Source organism: Ictalurus furcatus, chromosome 5, assembly GCF_023375685.1.
Source record: "Ictalurus furcatus strain D&B chromosome 5, Billie_1.0, whole genome shotgun sequence".
In the NCBI taxonomy this organism is placed as follows: Eukaryota; Metazoa; Chordata; class Actinopteri; order Siluriformes; family Ictaluridae; genus Ictalurus; species Ictalurus furcatus.
Genome location: NC_071259.1, coordinates 18,148,117 through 18,167,377, shown reverse-complemented (window position 1 = coordinate 18,167,377; position 19,261 = coordinate 18,148,117). Strand labels below are relative to the sequence as shown.

The 19,261-nt window shown below is 37.8% G+C and overlaps 1 protein-coding gene across 2 annotated transcripts; it reads left to right on the top strand.

The window, feature by feature from the left end:
* The first annotated feature begins 1,963 nt into the window (after positions 1 to 1,963).
* Positions 1,964 to 18,104, top strand: LOC128607814 (AP-3 complex subunit sigma-1). 2 transcript variants are annotated; one of them, XM_053625004.1, is made up of 6 exons: positions 1,964 to 2,473; positions 6,792 to 6,883; positions 7,032 to 7,143; positions 7,251 to 7,322; positions 7,880 to 7,987; positions 12,306 to 16,589. In XM_053625004.1, exons 1-6 carry the CDS (start codon positions 2,405 to 2,407, stop codon positions 12,339 to 12,341), a joined length of 489 nt encoding a protein of 162 aa, XP_053480979.1. In that variant the 5' UTR covers positions 1,964 to 2,404; the 3' UTR covers positions 12,342 to 16,589. The 2 variants fall into 2 exon arrangements, with proteins under 2 accessions (XP_053480979.1, XP_053480978.1); XM_053625003.1 differs by lacking the exon at positions 12,306 to 16,589 and adding an exon at positions 16,644 to 18,104 and having other exon boundaries at positions 2,015 to 2,473.
* Positions 18,105 to 19,261: the final 1,157 nt, after the last annotated feature.

Below are 19,261 nucleotides of genomic sequence, written 5' to 3'. Positions count from 1 at the left end.
GTTTGTGGAAGTGTATCATGGCATGAACACTGAGATTTCTGAGGACCTCAGAAAAAGAGTTGTTCACATTTTTCAGGTTGGAAAAGTTACAAAACCAGTCCAAGAGTTTGGACTCCACCAATCCACAGTCAATTCAAGACCATTGTTACCCTCCCCAGGAGTGGTTGACCAACAAAGATCACTCCAAGATGTGTAATAGTCCAAAAGGTAAACCAGAGTAAATTATAAGCAACTAAAGGCTTGTGTCACATTGACTAATGTTAAATTTCATGAGTCCACCATCAGGAGAACACTGAACAACAATGGTGTGCATGGCAGGGTTGCAAGTGGAAAGCCATGGCGGAGGCCATTTTAGTGTTGCCGAGTAGGATCTTTTTCAGGACCGTCTGGAGGGTGTGAGTAAGTGCGAGTGTGTGTGTGTGTGTGTGTGTGTGTGTGTGTTTGCGTGTGGGCATTAAATCGTGTGGTGAGGGGTTCAGTTGTCTGCGGGGTTGCCGGAGTCGTGCCGGGGCTTTCCTGAGTGACGGGGGTTCCTCTCGGCCATCAGGCAACACCGTGTTTGCAGCCACGGGGTGGAGTCTTCGCTCAGGTCTGAGTCGTCTGGAAGACAAAATCACACACAACGCCGATTAGTAAAGCACGTGCAATGTGTACATGTATGTATGTATATATATAATATATATATATATATATATATATATATATATATATATATATATATATATATATATATATATGTGTGTGTGTGTGTGTGTGTGTGTGTGTGTGTGTATAAATATATATATTTATTATATATTTATTTATTATATATATATTTATATAAATATATATATATATATATTTATACACATACATACACACACACACACACACACACACACACACACACACACACATATATATATATATATATATATATATATATATCTTGGCAAGAGTTGCCTCAAAGTAATTAATTTTCGAATCATGTTTATATAATTTCAGCTACAATACCTAAATGAGAAACTTTGTAATTTGGCACTTTTAGAATAACCTGTTTACACACAAGTTTCCTCACACTGATCGTTCAGCAGACCACATTTCTGGGAAGTAAAATTTGGCAAATGATTTCACTGAATTTTCTTGACTGTGTGTATTGTATTTTCAAATTAAAATATTTAAGTTGAAATAAAACAGATTTTTTTTTTTTACTTTTGTTATTTGCTTGCTTTTTTAAATATAATTTAATGAATTTAAAAAAAGTTTACTTCATTTAACTTAAGGAACTAAGATAAGTGTGAGGCGAACGTAATAACCACTAAGTGACCCACCCTGACCTGAATCCCTGAGTTACACCAGTTCTCTCAGGAGCAAAGAGCATTCTGGCAAAATATTGTGAAAAGCTTGTGACAGGCTACCCCACTTGATTCAAGTTAAGCAATTAAAAGGCAATGCCACCAAATACTAACAAAGTGTATATAAACATTTGACCCACTGAAAATCTGAAATAGTAAATAAAAGCTGAAATCAAGTCTCTTAGCTATTTTGAAATGCCCTCTTCTAGAAATAAAGTAGTGTCACAGCTTTGTTGTCACAGCTCTATTTGCATTTCCATTACATTTATAGCATTTTGCAGACGTCCCTATACAGAAGGACTTACATTTATCTGAATTATTCACCTAAGCAGTTGGGGGTTAAGGGTCTTACTCAAGGGCCCAACAGTGGCAGCATGGCAGTGCTGAGATTTGAACTCACGACCTTTTGATCAGTAGCGCAACGTCTTAAATTTACAAGTACTATATGTATGCAGATCTGTCACATTTCGGACAGGCTTCTGTATTTACCCCAACTGAGTAACCTTAGGGTGGCATGGTGGCACAGCAGGCAGTGCCGCTGCTTCACAGCTCAAGGACCTTGTCTGTTTGCACTTTCTCCCCATGTTCTCCCCAAGGGTTTCCTTTGGATTCCTCCAGATTTTCTCTAGGTGTGGATGTGTGTGTATGGTGCCCTGTGCTGGACTGGCATCACATCAAGGGTGTACTCCTTCCTGGCATCCTCATGCACTGTGATGCTGACCAGGATAAAATGTTGAATGATGAATGAATGAGTAAACGTAATATGCATATGGGCCAATGGGAAAACAATGAAATATGATTCGATACATTTTGATTGAAATAGCACCGGGCATACATTACATTACCGTTTTAAGGCAGACTTTTATCTTTCAGACCCTGCGGAAGGATATTAGGAAATGCGCGGCGGCCGCTAACTTCACGCACTTCTCTGTCATGAACTCCTCCGCCGTGCTGCTGTACAGCTGAGTGGCTCTATGCTAGAGTTTCACTCAGCTAACACAACACCAGAGCGGACCGTGTCTCAGGACGTCGACTCGACAGTTTAATTCACTAACTTGAGAAACAATAAGATGATAAAAGCCATACTGATATTCAACAACCATGGGAAACCGAGGCTTTCGAAATTTTACGAATATTACGTAAGTATTCCTTGAGTTTCATTGACGCTAGCTAGCAAACTCCTGCTAAGTTGAAATGAACACGAGTGAGCTGGGACAGAGCTCTGTACTCATTTCTCACAGAACTGTACGTCGTTATATGTAGATATCTTTTCTATCGGGATGCACACTCGTTTGTTTATTTATTTACACACTAAAGAGTGTTAGTGTCATTAATAATCTCTGGAGCTAACTGGCTAGTCAAATCACTGGGTGAGCTGGCACATTGAAGCCAAATGATTTTCCTAGCATTTGTTTGAGTAATTTGTTTCGACACTGTAATCACTACTGTTTCTTTTATTATTTATTTATTTATTATTTCATTATTGCTATATCAGTGTGTAACAACCGTCAAACTGACCTTTAAGTGTTTTTTTTTTTTGTTGTTGTTTTTTTGCGTAGAGAATGTATCCTCATGATAAGCCTTGTAATTGAATACACGCGTACTGAATCTGGTTAATGAAACACTAGGTAAGAGAGTATCATGTTACACGTGTGTGTTATGTGATCTTGAATTTCTGGTCATGTGTGATGCTGCCAGAGAGAGAGAGAGCTCGGGTTACGACGTGACTCACCTTGCGATTGACTCGTGATTCAGTGAGTCTTCTCAGGCTGAACACCATCATATTATGCACATGATTGCAACAGTGCTTTCCTGAACCAGCAGCAACAATATCAAGACATTTCCCTGCACTCACTCTCTCTCTCTCTCACACACACACACACACACACACACACACGCTATTTATACTAAGTGATGATAGAGAGATGTATTCTATTTACACCAAGAGACGATGGAGAGATGTATTCTATTTACACCAAGAGACGATAGATATTCTGTTTACACCAAGAGACGATAGATATTCTATTTACACCAAAAGACGATAGAGATATATTTTATTTACACTAAGAGACGATAGAGATGTATTCTATTTACACCAAGAGACGATAGAGAGATGTATTCTATTTACACTAAGAGACGATAGAGATGTATTCTATTTACACCAAGAGACGATAGAGATGTATTCTGTTTACACTCAGAGACGATAGAGAGATGTATTCTGTTTACACTCAGAGACGATAGAGAGATGTATTCTGTTTACACTCAGAGACGATAGAGAGATGTATTCTGTTTACATTGTCGGCGTCTGTCTGTGCAGTGTGAACTAGGCTTAACAGAAATTGCAAGGTCACACTGGCTGATTCAAATGATGCCCCGTGGCAAAATCAGCCAGTTATCCCATGAGGTTGGGATAGGTTTATACCAAAAGGTGGCAACGATGACCCAGGGCCGTTGATTCTCAAGGTAGTTGAAGAAAAAAAACAGAAGAGACTGAAACGAGTGCAGGTTAGAAAGTACCCGCGTTTGTATAATTCTACCTTAAAGATCATCAGCATTTGTACATGGGTGCGTATCGTGGCGAGAGATTGCCCAAGCATCATTCTTCGTGTTGTGATTCTTCTTCGTTGTCGTCCTTCACACCAAAAGACCTGCTTTACTGCTCTGTACTGACTCCTGTAGGCCAGGAGGGGTAATGCAAGTTATCGTAATTTGCATGCATCGACCGCCTGCGCACGTCTAATGGGGCATACTTTGAAAGGCTATGTGTTCGACTGTGCGCACACACTAGCATATGCGTAAAAAAAACGAAGTGTACCAGAGACTTAACATGTGCAATCCTCCCACAACTATTTTGTTTGGCTGTAAAACTGACTGTAACTGATGATGACCAGTGATCTGAGATTAAGAACATGATCCAAACAGCAGTATATTTCTGGTTGTACTGTGTGTATGTTTATACATGCATTTGAAATGTAAATTTATGCATTTCCACCACACTCTTGTATTCTTTTGGCCCACAGTTCCATATAGATGAACTCAGCACACAGTGAAACTGGTGGAGGTGGATGAGAAATAAACTGCTACAGGAAGCGATTCCTTTTTTTTTTTTTTTTGGTACTGCATCCTCTTCTGTTAAAGTTAAGCTAATTAAAATTTTCTGACATGAAATTCATTTATGCATTCGTCTTCCAACATGTAATCAAGATTAAGAGGCAAGTACTATATTGCTTACACGGTAAATCTAGGTTTTTCGTCTTATTGGCATCATCCAAGAGTAAAAACTCTTATGACAATAGATTATTATTTAATGTCAAAAGCAATCCTTCTCTTGCTTTTTTAAATGAATTTTGTTTTGTATTTCAGTAAATGACAATGCTGCGTTGCACCATCTTGTTTACGTTTGCTTAGTGACGTTTATGTTCTCGGCTACGGCGGTGTAACAGCGTACTTCCGGTCATGCTGACCTTTAGTCAACATCAAGGTTTTTAATGTAGACAAGTGACATTCTCTCTCTGTCTATCTCTTTTTCTCTTTCTTCTTTTCCCTTTCTCTCTTTCTTTCTCTCTCTCTTTCTTTCTTTCGCACTCTCTCTTTTTCTCTTTCTTTCTCGGTCTTTTGCTCCCTCTCTTTCTCTCTTTTGCTTTTCTCTTTTTCCCTTTCTCTCTTTTTTCTCTTTTTCTCTCTCTTGCTCTCTCTCTTTCTGTCTTTCTCTCTCTCTCTCTCGCTCTCTCTCTCTCTCTGTCTCTCTCTGGGCAACAGCACTTAGGTTTTATCTGCCATGCTGTGTACATAAAACTGAGTGCTGTAACCTAGAGCTTTTGTGACCTCTCTTAAAAATTTCCCATGAAAATTTCACTGCCTTGAATTAATTTAAATCTATTTTACGTGTTTCTTTTCCACAATGTAAGGACTTTGTAATGTAATGGCTTTAAAAACTGTCAAAGGAAATAATCTAAACAATAATATTATATAATATCAAAATAATATTAGAATAGCCCTCTACTAATCCTGTATACCTAATCCTGCTTTTTTTCTTTCTTTTCTTATTTATTTGTTTATTTATAACGGTATATTAGGCCATTCATTGATCTTTACTGCTGTACTTTAACATCCATGTTCCTCTTTTGTAATTAATCAGAAAGTAGAATTCTTTACATTTATGGTGTTTGGACTCCCTTTGCTAGAGCAAAGTGTTTTACCACGAACAACAAATAAGTGCAACATATTTCGCTGCTATATGCTATGACCGATGATCTGTTTTTAAAAAGGGCTCAGCAGGTTTACACTCGGATATAAACTCATCCACCAGCTGGCTGACTAAAAGCACAAAAGGCTACATGTGCTTCTATTGTTTAAGTCTAAGCTAAGGTCAGATCAAATTACCTCTGATCATCTCTGGTTGGCTTGTGGGGACAGTGTGCCTGCCTAGAAGTGATATCAATGAATTAAACTTTCATGGTTCTCAGGATTCTTTTGTATATATAAGATGTACAGTATCTCACAAAAGTGAGTACACTTAATGATGATGTGTATTTATTGAATTCTCACATTTATTGTAGCAGATGGTGGTAGCTACATGTTCCTAGTGAATGACCTCTCGTCTCCATTTTGAGTGACTGGTTTTAATGGCACGTGTGTGCTACAATAATCTAAATCCTGAAAACTGCTGTTTATTGTAAAACTTGAATTCTATCATGGTGCCAAGAGTGCAGTTTGTGTGCTCCAGGAGTTAAAAGGCAACCAGCTGATTTAAGGGCTGGGTAAACAGTTAGTCATGGAAAGTTTCTGTTCAGCCGTGAGCAACTCTTATCTCATTCATTCATTTCATACGTTTACCCCGGAGTAACACCAGATGTGTAATAAAAGTGGCACATCAAGACTGTGACGGACTCGAGGTTGGATAGAGCACCGGCCCTCCGAGCTGTACCCCCCAAAGTTAGAAAAAACTATAACTATAAACTGTGAAAAAGTGCCATCTATGGTGCCTTTACAGTGGAGGAAATGTTATGCAATGGCCCTGTGTGGGTGGAAATAATATGCTAATGGTATAATGCTAATAAGTGTGCTAATGGCAGCAAAAAGATCAACTGCACAGTTTTACACCACTTCTGGCATTCAATTATCAGTTGGTGAATTTACATTTCTGGCTGTTTGTTTGTTTTCAGAGTAAGATTAACTGTTTAATGTATAATAATGAATGGAATAAGTTTAGTTCAAGAGAAAATCTGCACCGACGCATTTGTGAGAAAATCTGGTTTATGTAATGGTTGCTCGAGTGTAAATGCTGCAGAATCAATGCTAGTACTCAATCAGATTGCATTAAGAGAGAAATTCAAGATTTGAATGCAATTTCTTGTGCAAACCTGCTTTCACGCAGTCGAGCATTTCTGCTGTTTTATTATGAAAACTAGAACTGTTGTACCAGTGTAATTCAGTTATTTGCAATTTCTAACCCAGAGTGAAGACACAGAGCAGCAGATCATCAGGGAAACATTTCACCTGGTATCGAAGCGGGACGAGAACGTCTGCAATTTTCTTGAGGGTGGAATGTAAGTATGATTAACGGTTTTTACGTGTACACAGTATGACGTACATTATACAATCAATACTCTCGAGGCATTTAATTCTCAGATGCTCAGAATGATTGATTGTTTGTTTATTTTGTTTATTTATTTATTTATTTTAAAATACACACAGGTTGATAGGTGGGTCAGACAACAAGCTGATCTACAGACACTACGCCACGCTGTACTTTGTCTTCTGTGTAGACTCCTCAGAGAGTGAACTCGGCATTCTAGACTTAATCCAGGTACTTTGTTGTCAGCAGGAACCTTTTTTTTTTTTCCCCGCAATTTTTTTCAGTGTTATTATGGTATGGTTGAATTTTGAAATTAATCTTCATCTCTCATCACACAGGTATTTGTGGAAACGCTGGACAAATGTTTTGAGAATGTCTGTGAGCTTGACCTCATTTTCCATGTGGACAAGGTAATGTATGATGCAAAAGCATTTCTCTAGCTAGACCCATGTACACTTTGTAGCCAAATGTATGTGAACACCCGATCATCACGCCCACATCCCATTCCAGATTTCAGGCATTCAGGCACTGATGTTGGGTGAGGAGGCGTGAGGTGCAGTCAGTGTTTCAGTTAATCTCAAAGGTGTTCAGTGGGGTTGAGCTCAGGGCTCTGTGCAAGACACTCAAGTTCTTCCATCTCAACTTTAGCAAACCATGTCTTCATGGAGCTCACTTTGTGCATTGTCATGCTGGAGCAGGTTTGGGCCTCTTCGCTCCAGTGAAGAGAACTTGTAATGCTACAGCATACGAAGACATCCTAGATAATTGAGTGCTTCTAACTTTGTGCCAACAGTTTGGGGAAAGTTCAACATATGTAGGTGTGATGGTCAGGTGTCCACAAACCTTTAGCCATATTTTGGCACGGTTTTAATAGTTTTTAAGTTTGAAAGAAAATAAAAAATGTTCGGCTGTACAATCTTCAGAGTCACAAATTTTCAGCATTTGACTTTGGCTTAATATTTCCCAGGTACACAATATCCTGTCTGAGATGGTGATGGGTGGCATGGTCCTAGAGACCAACATGAACGAGATCATAACACAAGTGGATTCCCAAAACAAAATTGAGAAGTCTGAGGTAAGAATTATGCAGCTATGCAACTCTACTCTAGGAATGTGCAGGCATGACTGTATGTGGACTGCATGTCCCAGAATGCCCTTTTTGTGATGCCTGTCTGTGGCTCTATGGCCTGCTATGCTGTGCTCCACACTAAAAGCTCAACCTGCAAATTGCAGTCCCTGCTCCGAAACGGAGTTGTTCACAGTATCCATGGTGGGAAATCAAATTCTGACTTCACACGAACACCCACATGATTACTGCTGCTTCTCTCACCGAGTGTTTCAGCTAGACGGAACACAGCTCCAAAATGACCATAACATTCATGTAAATTCGATTTCCACGGAGAGAACGTTTAGAAGGTCGGTGGGGGTTGGCATCGGTAAAGATGACAAGATTTGATGGTGAGTCGAAGCCATGTTTTGGTTGCTAGAATGATTCAGCCTTCATTTCAGTTTCTCTGGCAGGCAAGATCTTCTATGTTTCTTTCTTTTATTTCAACATCATTCATATAAATGCACCTTGATTTCATTATGTTTTGGTATTCAGTATAATTGTCACATTTTCTTTCATATAACATTCTTCTGATGGATTAGATATGCTATAATGGGACGCTCATTAGCTACAAACATTTGTAGACTTTCTGTCTACATTTTTTCATAATTTATTTAAACAGATAAGATCAGCAATTTAAAAAATAGCAAAAATCAGATTTTGGCACTGATCCAGTGTATATGATCCACTCAACGAATCATGTGGGAGAACAGCAATGCATAAAATCGTGCAGATACAGGCCCAGAGCTTCAGTTTCAGGGAACATGTGATCTCGGTGACTTTTTAAAAATTTTTTAGTTAGTTATTTTATTTAAATTTATTTTTATTATTTAGTCTTGACCAATTCCCACGTACCAGTTAGATTTCCCCTATCAAAACTGTTTCATTCAACCAACATTACCCTGGCATTATAATACCCACCATGCATTACACAAATTTCTGCTACAATCAACTAATCCTGGCTGCTGGACACTGATGTATAAACTAATAAAATCAATGGTGCTGCTAGCTATCTTTAATAATGTAGCCCTTCCACTGACTGCACTGGTCACGAAGCTCCCAGATATTGACCTCAAAACAGATCAAATATTTAGGAATTACCTCCACTTCTAAGGTGAATCAGGAGATGCTTAACTAGTTCAGGATGGCTTATACACAAGAACATGAATATGGCATTCAGTACGTTTACATGGACAATAATCCGATATTAACCTGATTAAGACGATACTCTGATTAAGAAACTACCATGTAAACAGCGATTATTGATGACCTTAATCCGACTAAAGTCATACTCAAAGTAAACACAAATCGAATTAAGACATGTGGAGTATTCCTGTTTTAGTCGCATTACAGACATGTAAACACCTTAATCACAATATTGTCTTACTCAGAATAAGGTCAGTAATATTATAATATTGTGATTAAGATGTTTACATGAGTTGCTTTTAGAATATTCCTTACATGTTCCCGTTTTACGTGTTATAGAACATAGATTGATTAACGGCACACGTCACGCCGTCCGACGTTCCCTCCAGAATTTCATGCATCAACATACAGTTCATCTTTATGGTACCGTATACAGTTTCAGTTGTATTAATTCTTGATTTTTATGAACGCTTCAAGTGCAGTTAATTATTTGTCATGCTATACGTGCAAATAGACGACTGCCTGAAGCTGTGGGCTGTGTCCCAAACTACGTATTTACCTACTATATAGTATATAGAGATAAATGTATTTCGCCTAATATATAGTAGGTAAATACGCAGTTTCTAACGCAGCCATGTTCACTTGTTTGGCGTCAAATGGTTGGGCACTGCCGTGTGTGATTGTGTCCTGTCGCAAAATGCGGTGAAAACCCCCACACGACGTTAATAGTGTGATTAAGGTGTTTACATGTCTTTTAATGCACTTCGATAATGCGACTAAAACAGGAATATTCCACGTCTTAATTCGATTTGTGTTTACTTCGTGTATGACTTTAATCGGATTAAGGTAATAAAAAATTGCTGTTTACATGCTAGTTTCTTAATTAGAGTATTGTCTTAATCAGATTAATATTGGATTATTGTTGTCCATGTAAACATACTGATTGTAGAAAGAGGCAAGTAATAGTGTTTATAAGAGTTGTTTGATGATGATGAGGAGTTTTTATTTTGGACTTTTTGATTTTGATTTTTGTTTCCACACATGCACAGATGTAGAAAAATCCAAGCTAGCATATTAATGGTATCCATGTGGTAAATTCCCAAGATCAGACAATGATCGTATTATTAGTGTGCACGTTAATGCACTGTGTGATCGAGAGGTCCTGAGTTTTTGGCTTCAAATCGAGACCTTTTGAGTTCTGTCGAAATGTTTCTGTGAGTGGTTTCAAACATAACCCAAGAAAAGAAATTGCTAACAATAAATGAATGAACTGGATTTCAGTTTTGTAATTGCATGGGTGCAGATATGTATTTGATTTAACCAATGTTTATTATTATGATTATTTTCTTAACTCTACAAATGAGTGAATAAGTGAGAAAATGTCTGAATCATTCTCAGCACCCTTGTGTCATAAACTTCAAATCTTCTTGCTTGTTCTCTCTTTTGACAACCTACCCTAGACCGCTAGCACTGAAATGTGTTTACAAAAACGTCTCTCAACATGAATTTGAAAATGAATTTTCAGTAATATATATTTGGTATGTTTTATTCCTTATAATGTTCAAAAATAGCAAGTTTACAAATTTTTCAAGTTTTCAAATTCCACATCTAATATTAGTGGCTGAAAGTAAGCTGTCTTCTTTTGAGTATTTAAAATTTTGGATGATTTTATTATTAACCTCTGCAGTTTCGGTATGTAAGGCATGTGCCGACTTAAAATTTTGATACAAAAATGTTGTTCCATATAATCCATATAGCACAATTTGTGTTTTGACAATATAGTATTGATGAAAAATTATATTTACCTTTGCTTGTCTCATTGGGAGGTAATACACATGCCTACTTATTGCCCATGGGAGCCATTTGGGATAATCGAAACTTCACTATATGGCCAAATGTGTGTGGACACCTAACCATCACACTTATAAGTGAGTCTTCCCCAAACTGCCTTCCCCAAACTCTTGCCACAAAGTTGGAAGCACACAATTGTCTACAATGTCTATGCATGTTGTGGCATTACAGTATCCCTTAACTGGAGCTAACGGCCCAAACCTGTTCCAGCACGACGGTACCCCTGTGTACAAAGCGAGGTCTGTAAAGACATGGTTTACCAAGGTTGGTAGCCCTGAACTCAACCCCACCGAACACCTTTGCGATCAGCTAGAATACTGACTATTCAGAAGTCAGTGCCTGACTTTACTAATGCTCTTGTGGTTAAATGGGCAAAGCCCCACAGCCAGAGCCTTCAACAAGCGGACATAGGGGGTGATGGTCAATTGTCCACAAACATTTGGCCATAGAGTGTATAATGATCCAAAAATTTGTGTTATTAAGGGCACTACTAATTGGTTATTAAATAAGGGAACAACTGAGGGACACTTTTTTTTTTGCACTGTTATTATTGAATGGAAAAAATGGCCATGGGAACCAGTGAGTTGAAAACTATAAGATATTACCTATAGATGAAACATATGGACAGTTTCATATAGTAATGTAAATAAAGGGAATGAAGCTGCTAGAGGTAGTGCTGCAGCAAGTAAGCATTCTGGTATGTTCCACGCCTTTACTGCTACCCCCTGTAGCTTGCCATTTGTACTTGTTTGCGTTTGTAAACTGGAACTAATAAATGAAACAAGTGGCAGGATGGGGAAGCTTACTCTTATTTGTCCACCTGCTCATCAGTAATTGCGATACTTGTTGATTAACAGGAGAAAACTATGTGCTCAGTTTAAAAACAATTATGTTAAATTGTACTCTGAATGGTTGTTACTTCAGAGTTGTGTTAAGAGTATGGAGGAAGTAGGTCATGACTACTTCAGAATGAAGGTCAACTTCATCTCAGGAGTGTGCAAACACCTGTGAAACTTCTGCTGCCTCCTGAATGAAACACAGGGATGCTGACAGTATTTTGAAATATCCATAATAACCATATTCTGCATTTTGAATATCATGGCATTATCGGCACATGCCTAATAATGGATTAAACAGTTTGTTGGTTCGCTTTTATAGTCGGCGGTCTAAGATGGGTTATACGCTCTCTTTCAGCTCTACAAACTGTGATTGCTTATCTGCTTTAACTACCATTCCTCATTCCTCTTTCCTGACTTTCTCTAGTTCTTTCCATTCTTTCTTCTTGCAGACGTTTATCTTTCAGTCCCCCAGGCAGGACAGGTAGACCCAGGTACTGCTCTGAATTCCCAACCAAGTAATTTTACACAATTTTACACATCCTGAGGACAAATATTAGACTTTTAACAGGTGTACATGGTGTACCGTTTGTGTAGACTTGGTTTTGTTTTAAACGCCTAAACTGTCTGGTAAAAAGTTAACCTTTCGAAGATCCTCCATCAAAGGAAGACTACAATAACTAAGCTAAAAGTTTAAACTGATCTAAATGTTCTCTGTTTGGTTGTGTTTAAATTTAATGAATTATAATTCTGTGTTATTGAACACATGCTATAACCAGTGAGTTTTGTTCAGCCACAAAAAAAACTGCAGTTTTAATGGTGCCTAAAGACCAATTGTTGCTTGGCTTTTCATTTACAAACAAAGTTCGTTCTCAGGATAACATGGTAGAATGCAGCAGATTTGATTTACTTTTATGTAGAACTCTTTAATATTGTGTTTACCTCAGATCTAAGAGTAGATATTACCATGGCATAATATGGATCACAAGCAAAAATATTTTGGACAGAAAGTCCATTTTGTATTTGGTTATTTATATAGTTGGTAAGTACTGTATATATCGTTTGTTACTATAAGTCCTTCCATGATGAAGGATATTCGTAAGGTTATCGATGCAAACTGATAACTGGTAATTACTGACTGACTCAAATGCATCCGTTTTCATATAATGTTCATTATTATATACTATATTTATAAAATTCCAAATCTTGACAGAAGTAGTAGGGCTTGTATTACAAGGTTGATGACCAGCATGGGATCATTGCATTTAAATCTTATATTAACTCCGTCTAGTGATGGGCAGTTCATTAAAACTAAATGAATTTTAATTAAAAAAATTACCACCTGTCCTATTTTACTTGCTGGTGAGAATTCCCTGGATACTTCTTGTGCACATGTGCATGCATGCTGAGATCTCCCACCATGTCATAGTGATGCGCTAAACTCTGCTGGCCTAAAGCATTGTTTATGTGAGGGGCTTGTGATGGGACGTTTTGAAACCTCACACGCTGGCTGGTGAGGAAATCAGCACTTTCTTGATATTAGTTGTTTTTGTGACCCAGAGTGTTTTGTTCTCTCTTGGACAGACGTGATTGACGAGGCAGGCCCTACACTCCAAAACAAGGGTTCTGTGCTAAATACGTTATTTTTCCGTGGAAGGACATTTGTTTCTGTCCAAATGTAAATTTGAGAGAGCTGAACTGGGTTCTAAAAACACTCCCTTTCAGTAAAGTTGTTATCCAGGCTGTGCAAGAACATGACTGGTTCACATTGGTGGACTTGTGAGGTGCGTATTTTCATGTCTGCATTTCCCCAGAACAAAGATGCTTATCCTTATTGTTTTTCAAGGTTAAGCATTTCGATTCAAAGTTCTACACTATGGCCTCTCCCTATGTGGCTCCATCAAGGATCAGTTCATTCAGAACTGTCTATCATACTCTCACACAGCACGGAGCTCCATAGCCTAGGAACCCTTATGTCACAAAAAGGGGTGCCCCTGTCTCAGAGAGAGGGGCACAGGCTCTGGCTTGCTGAAGAGACAAACTTTTTCTAATGAAAAGGGGTCTGTTTGGGAAGCGTTGCCAAGAAGATAGGTTGGTGTGTCCAGTTCATCATGATATTGTGGCATATTTTACCCAGGTCTCTGGTGGTTAGGAGGGGGAAATAGAACACTAGTTGTTCATGTAACTGTGCTTCTGTGAACCCTGGATAACCACCATGGTTCCTTGTCCTTTGGGGACCGGCACCTATCTTGGAGAGAAGGATCCTGGTGGAAGATGACTATCTGACAGAGACATTTATTGCTAATAACGTGTAGTCTGTCATATTTTGTGACTTTGTTGAAGGTCTCAGCATGTGTGCGTGTGCGCACAAGTAGGTATTTGGGTGATTTTCTCCACCACTTGCAGTTATCCAGTTCCATTCATAACTAGTGACCCTTTCTGCATCTTGTGTAGATTGATATCCACACCTTAAATAATTAACACATGTTGTGTCTTGCCTTTCTTCTTTGGAGGTCAGAGTCTCTCTGTGGCTCTCCCGAGATGTTTTTAATTAACATTTTCTACATTGCCACTGCCATTGCTCCAAGTTTGTTTTCTTTCATATGGGTCTATTCAAAGTCCCATATGGAGTCCATACTACTTTTTTCTTTAGTCAAGAAAAAGAAACCATGGGCACAATGTTATTAATTATGGGGCTGTTCAGATGCAGTTTGTGTGGACCCTTTTACCATCTTTTAAAAGTACATACCTTCCACCTAGGGGCCCAGGGAAGTCCATTCCCCTGGTCACCCCACAGTGACGCTTCAATAAATGTGATTTATGATGTAAATATGGTCTCGTATTGACATTATATCATTACTTGTATATAAGTAATTAAATTAATGTATGGATGTGGGTTACTGTAGGTGTTTGATATTGTAGCCTGTACAGTATGTCTGGATACTTCTGAGTGGTGAACCAGAAACTTTTAAACTCCTAGTACGATCCAATCAAATGGCTAATTTAAAAGAATCGCATCATAATACATATTGTAATGCCCATCACTAGCTTAGTTTCAGTTAGAGTTACATCCTTTTTCAGTCTATGTACTAATCTCCAATAAGCTTAAAGAGATGTGCATGATTATTTCACACCTATTGTAGTCAGTCAGTTCTTACCGGACTTTTGTGTCTGTATGTCTGTTAGAAGTCGTAATGCGAGTTTTAGTTTTGTCTGTGCATCTGTTTAAATGGGTTTTGACAACAGTTTATAACCCAGTCTTAGGACAACCATTCTTTACTGACTACATAACATGCTACTGATGTAGCATGTGTACACAGTTATTAGTCACACTAACCAAAAGGATGTTTTAGAATACACTTATCCATATAGCAGTTGAAATGGTTGACAGTAGGTAACAGAGTGGAATTCCTCACTGTTGGTCTGGCTGTCGCTGTTAGAGTGTGAATTCTTCAGGAGTGTGCAATCCTTCCAGTTTTCACTTGTATTATGAGAGTAAGCAGAGGAATAGGAATGTAGTCTGTGAGCTTTTGAGTACTTTCATATTTTGGCCTTTAGCATTCCGTTGAATAGTCTCCCATGATTGTAGAAATGAATGGTTAATTGTAATTGCATGGTCTGTGAACGTTTTGGCCATTCTATTTTCGTGTCTGTAACAGAAGCTAAAAAATAAACACGAATTGTTTTTTTTATGATTGTTTCAAAATCCCAGCAGGAGTAAAGCAGGAAAAACAAAAAAGTAATTTTTTAAAATTTTTATTACCAGAAATAGTACATCCAAAATGTAAGAACAACACAAAAAACCCCCATAAATTATAGATATAACAGAAAACAGCTCCATTTATGCGTGAAAACATGAGACTTTCTCCGATATGGCTGTAAATAATTTGTAAATACAATTAAGTATCAAGAGCACCTCCACAGAGGAAGTTAATCCCCTGGTCAGCGTTGGGAATCCGTCATCATTATCAATTAAATAGTCTTGGAGTTGTAGTACATATGAAATCTAAATTAATGGTTAGTGATCTACGTATACTGAGATATCAATATACTAGTCTCTACTGAAAATAAGTTGAACTGCAAGTATTACAGACAGGTTGATCATAGTTGGCAGTCAGTGAAGCAGGAGCTTATGGGCCTCAGAATGATAGGAGTCAGTTTGGTGTGCTTATGTTATTGAACCCCAGGTCAAGATCATTGAATTTATTTAAAATGATAATGGTTTATGATGGAGCATGGTTATCTAATCATGAGGAAAAGCCTTATTTCTGCAGTGGTGGATAATTTGCCAGCTTGGCATACTTGTCTTTTTTTTAAGATGCAATTTAGCTCTAGTTAACTCCTTTCATCTTCTGTGGAATTATGAGATTAGACATGTTGTTATTACTGATTTTTCAAATTTCCTTGCTCTGCTTTTCCCATTTCTCTTATGCCCAGTTCTCAGAGGCTTTGGTCAGTTTAGTTTTGGAAAATTCTCATTATAGTCCATGCTTTTACTTCCCAAACACTCTGATCCTTTGTTCATATGTTCGGTTTCCATAGGTACGGCTTACTCTACCCTACTTTTAGTTACGCTCGAAATTGACCCGAGACATGCATGTGCATATTGAGCTGTAAGAACAAGAATGCCAGTTTGCACCCATCTGTAATGTGCTTTTGCATTTCGTGTGATGTCGACTGTATCTGTGAAATGTGATTCGAGTGTCTGTGTTGCCTGTTCTTGTGTGAATATTTTCATGCAATGGTTCAAACACCACTGTTACTGTGTGTTGGTGCGTGTGTGTTCACAGGCTGGCATTGCAGGGGCTCCTGCACGTGCTGTTTCAGCAGTAAAGAACATGAACCTGCCAGAAATGCCCAAGAACATCAACATTGGAGACATCAGCATAAAAGTGCCAAACTTGCCATCTTTTAAATAGCAGCAGTGGACCGGATGGGCAGACGTACAGTACACGTAAGTACACTCTATGGAAATTGTTGGCTTTTTTGACATTTGGACAAGCAAACATTTGAACATCTTTGAAACGGTGCCTATTAATAAAGTTGATATAGTCAAACAAAGCCATAAGGACAATGAGCTTTTTGAATCATTTATTCAACAGAAGATCAATAGATGTGGTGATCTTCTGTGAAAAAAATTAAGTACACCCTTGTCCACTAGTCTGACATCGGCTTGCTGGAATTTTTGACCACTCTTCCATGCAATATTCTTTCAGTTACAAGACGTTTGAGGGTTTTCTTGCATGTACTTGCATCTTTTTGCATCAGACGGTCTGCTCTTGGGCTGAATTTGCTGGGACGTTTGAAATCTGCGCCACTTGTAGATGATTTTCCTTACGGTGGAATGATGTATTTCAGATAATTTGGAGATCTTTTTAAATCCCTTGCCAGACTCATAGGCATCCGCAACCTTTTTTCTGAACTCTTTAGATCTTGGCATGATGACACCACACACCTCAATAACAAAGGGAACACCAGACACTAGATATAAGAGGGGTATGGATAAGACAATTTCAATCTGCACTTCCTAAGCAGACTCTAATAAATTTCACCCAATCTTGAACACCTGATTCTAATTTATTGATTTGAAGGTGTGATAAATGTAGGGGTGTACTTACTTTTTCCATATGACTGATCTGTGTTTTTTGTTCATTTAAATTGTGAAAGTTATTACAAAATGTAAATTTTATGTCATTTGATAGTGTATCAACTTTTAATAGGCACCGTTTCAAAGAGGATCCAATGTGTTTAAAAAAAAAAAAAAAAAAAAAAAAAAAATTCCCATGGGGTGTACTTATTTTTTCACATGACTGTAAATGCATAAATGTTTACCAAACACAACGTGAATATCTTGTTAAGAAGGTACTGTGTGATTTCCTGTCATGTTGCTTCTGGTCTTTGAATGGCATTTATGTTTCTTTTTTTTTTTACTCTATGGAAATGAAGTATTTATTTATTACATTCCATTGGCCTTTCTGAAGGTTTGCTTCTACAATTTGGCTGCTACAGTATTTGAAGATCATGTCTTTATAATGCTTTGTACATCAGACCTAAAAAAATATACTCAATAATGGAAACATCCAAGTGATGCTGTATATGCTTTAATTGTATTACTGGTATTATACTGTATGTAATCAGAGTATTTTATATATAATTTATCTTTTCTTACTCAAGCAATGCTTTTATCTTTAATCAGTGCATGTGAGTGTTTCTTCTTTTTTTCACAACAAAATAAAAAATGTATAATTTTATTTTGTTGGTGTTTTTTTTAATGATACACTGTAGCGTAATGGCAATTTATAATCCAGGTCATAATCAAATACACTTATTCCAAAATGGATGTAACCCAAATGCGTTATTCAGAATGAACAGATAATGTGTTGTAAACCAGTCCATCCATGGTTTTGGCAAAATCAAGGGAACTCTGCAATTTTGTATTCATAGGAGCTTGAAACATTTAAAAATTATCACCGGTTTTCCACATATTTGGGCCAAGATGCGACATCACAACGTGTATTCAGCCAAAGCCCTCTTTGATTCATGTGTGCTGAACATAAGTACAGCTAAAAGGTTCCATTTACCACCAAACATCACTGCAAAAGAGCATGCAGAACAATTTTGTGCAATTGCAATTTTGACAATTCAAGTAGTTTTCTGCAAAAAATAAAAAAAAAAGCACTCTATATAACAAATTTTGAAAAAAAAGCCACAACAAAATCGAGCATTTTTGGCTGCAACGATCACAAAACATCTGATGCTTCACCAGGCATGTGATTGAGACTAAAAGTGTGCATGACAAAAACACGGGACACAACAGAAAAAAACGTGTGAGCAGGACGATTTTACTTTCATGTGTGTGCGAGCGTTCATACATGAAGCTCACAGAGCAAAGAAAGCCCATGTTCATTAACACAATGGCTGGCTCTGCACAATGCATTTATAGCATCTTTAGTAACTGCCTGGTCCAGCCAGAATTCACAGACAGTGCTTGCAAGGGCTGCATGATATAGAGAAGAAAAAAAAAAAAAAAACACAACGTGATTAATTTGTAAGATGGTGTAATGATATGTGATGCAATTAATCAGAGAGAATCATGTACCATATCAAATTAGTTTTAAAAACAAGGTGTTTTGTAACTTGCCATCCCAAAAGAAAGGCTTTTCTCTGTTATGATCCTTCAGCATGTTGCTCATGCAGTTCTTTGGTGTTCGATTACATGCTGTCCGTGGCCATCTGTATATCTTTGAGCTTGCAATAATCGTTCTCCAAGACAGTTGAAGTGCCACGCAGTTTGGGAGACAAATTTAAGGCGTAAGTTACAGTTACATTTATATAGCGCTTTTCTAGACACTCAAAGCGCTTTACATAGAATGGGGGGGGGGTCTCCTCAACCACCAGTAGTGTGTAA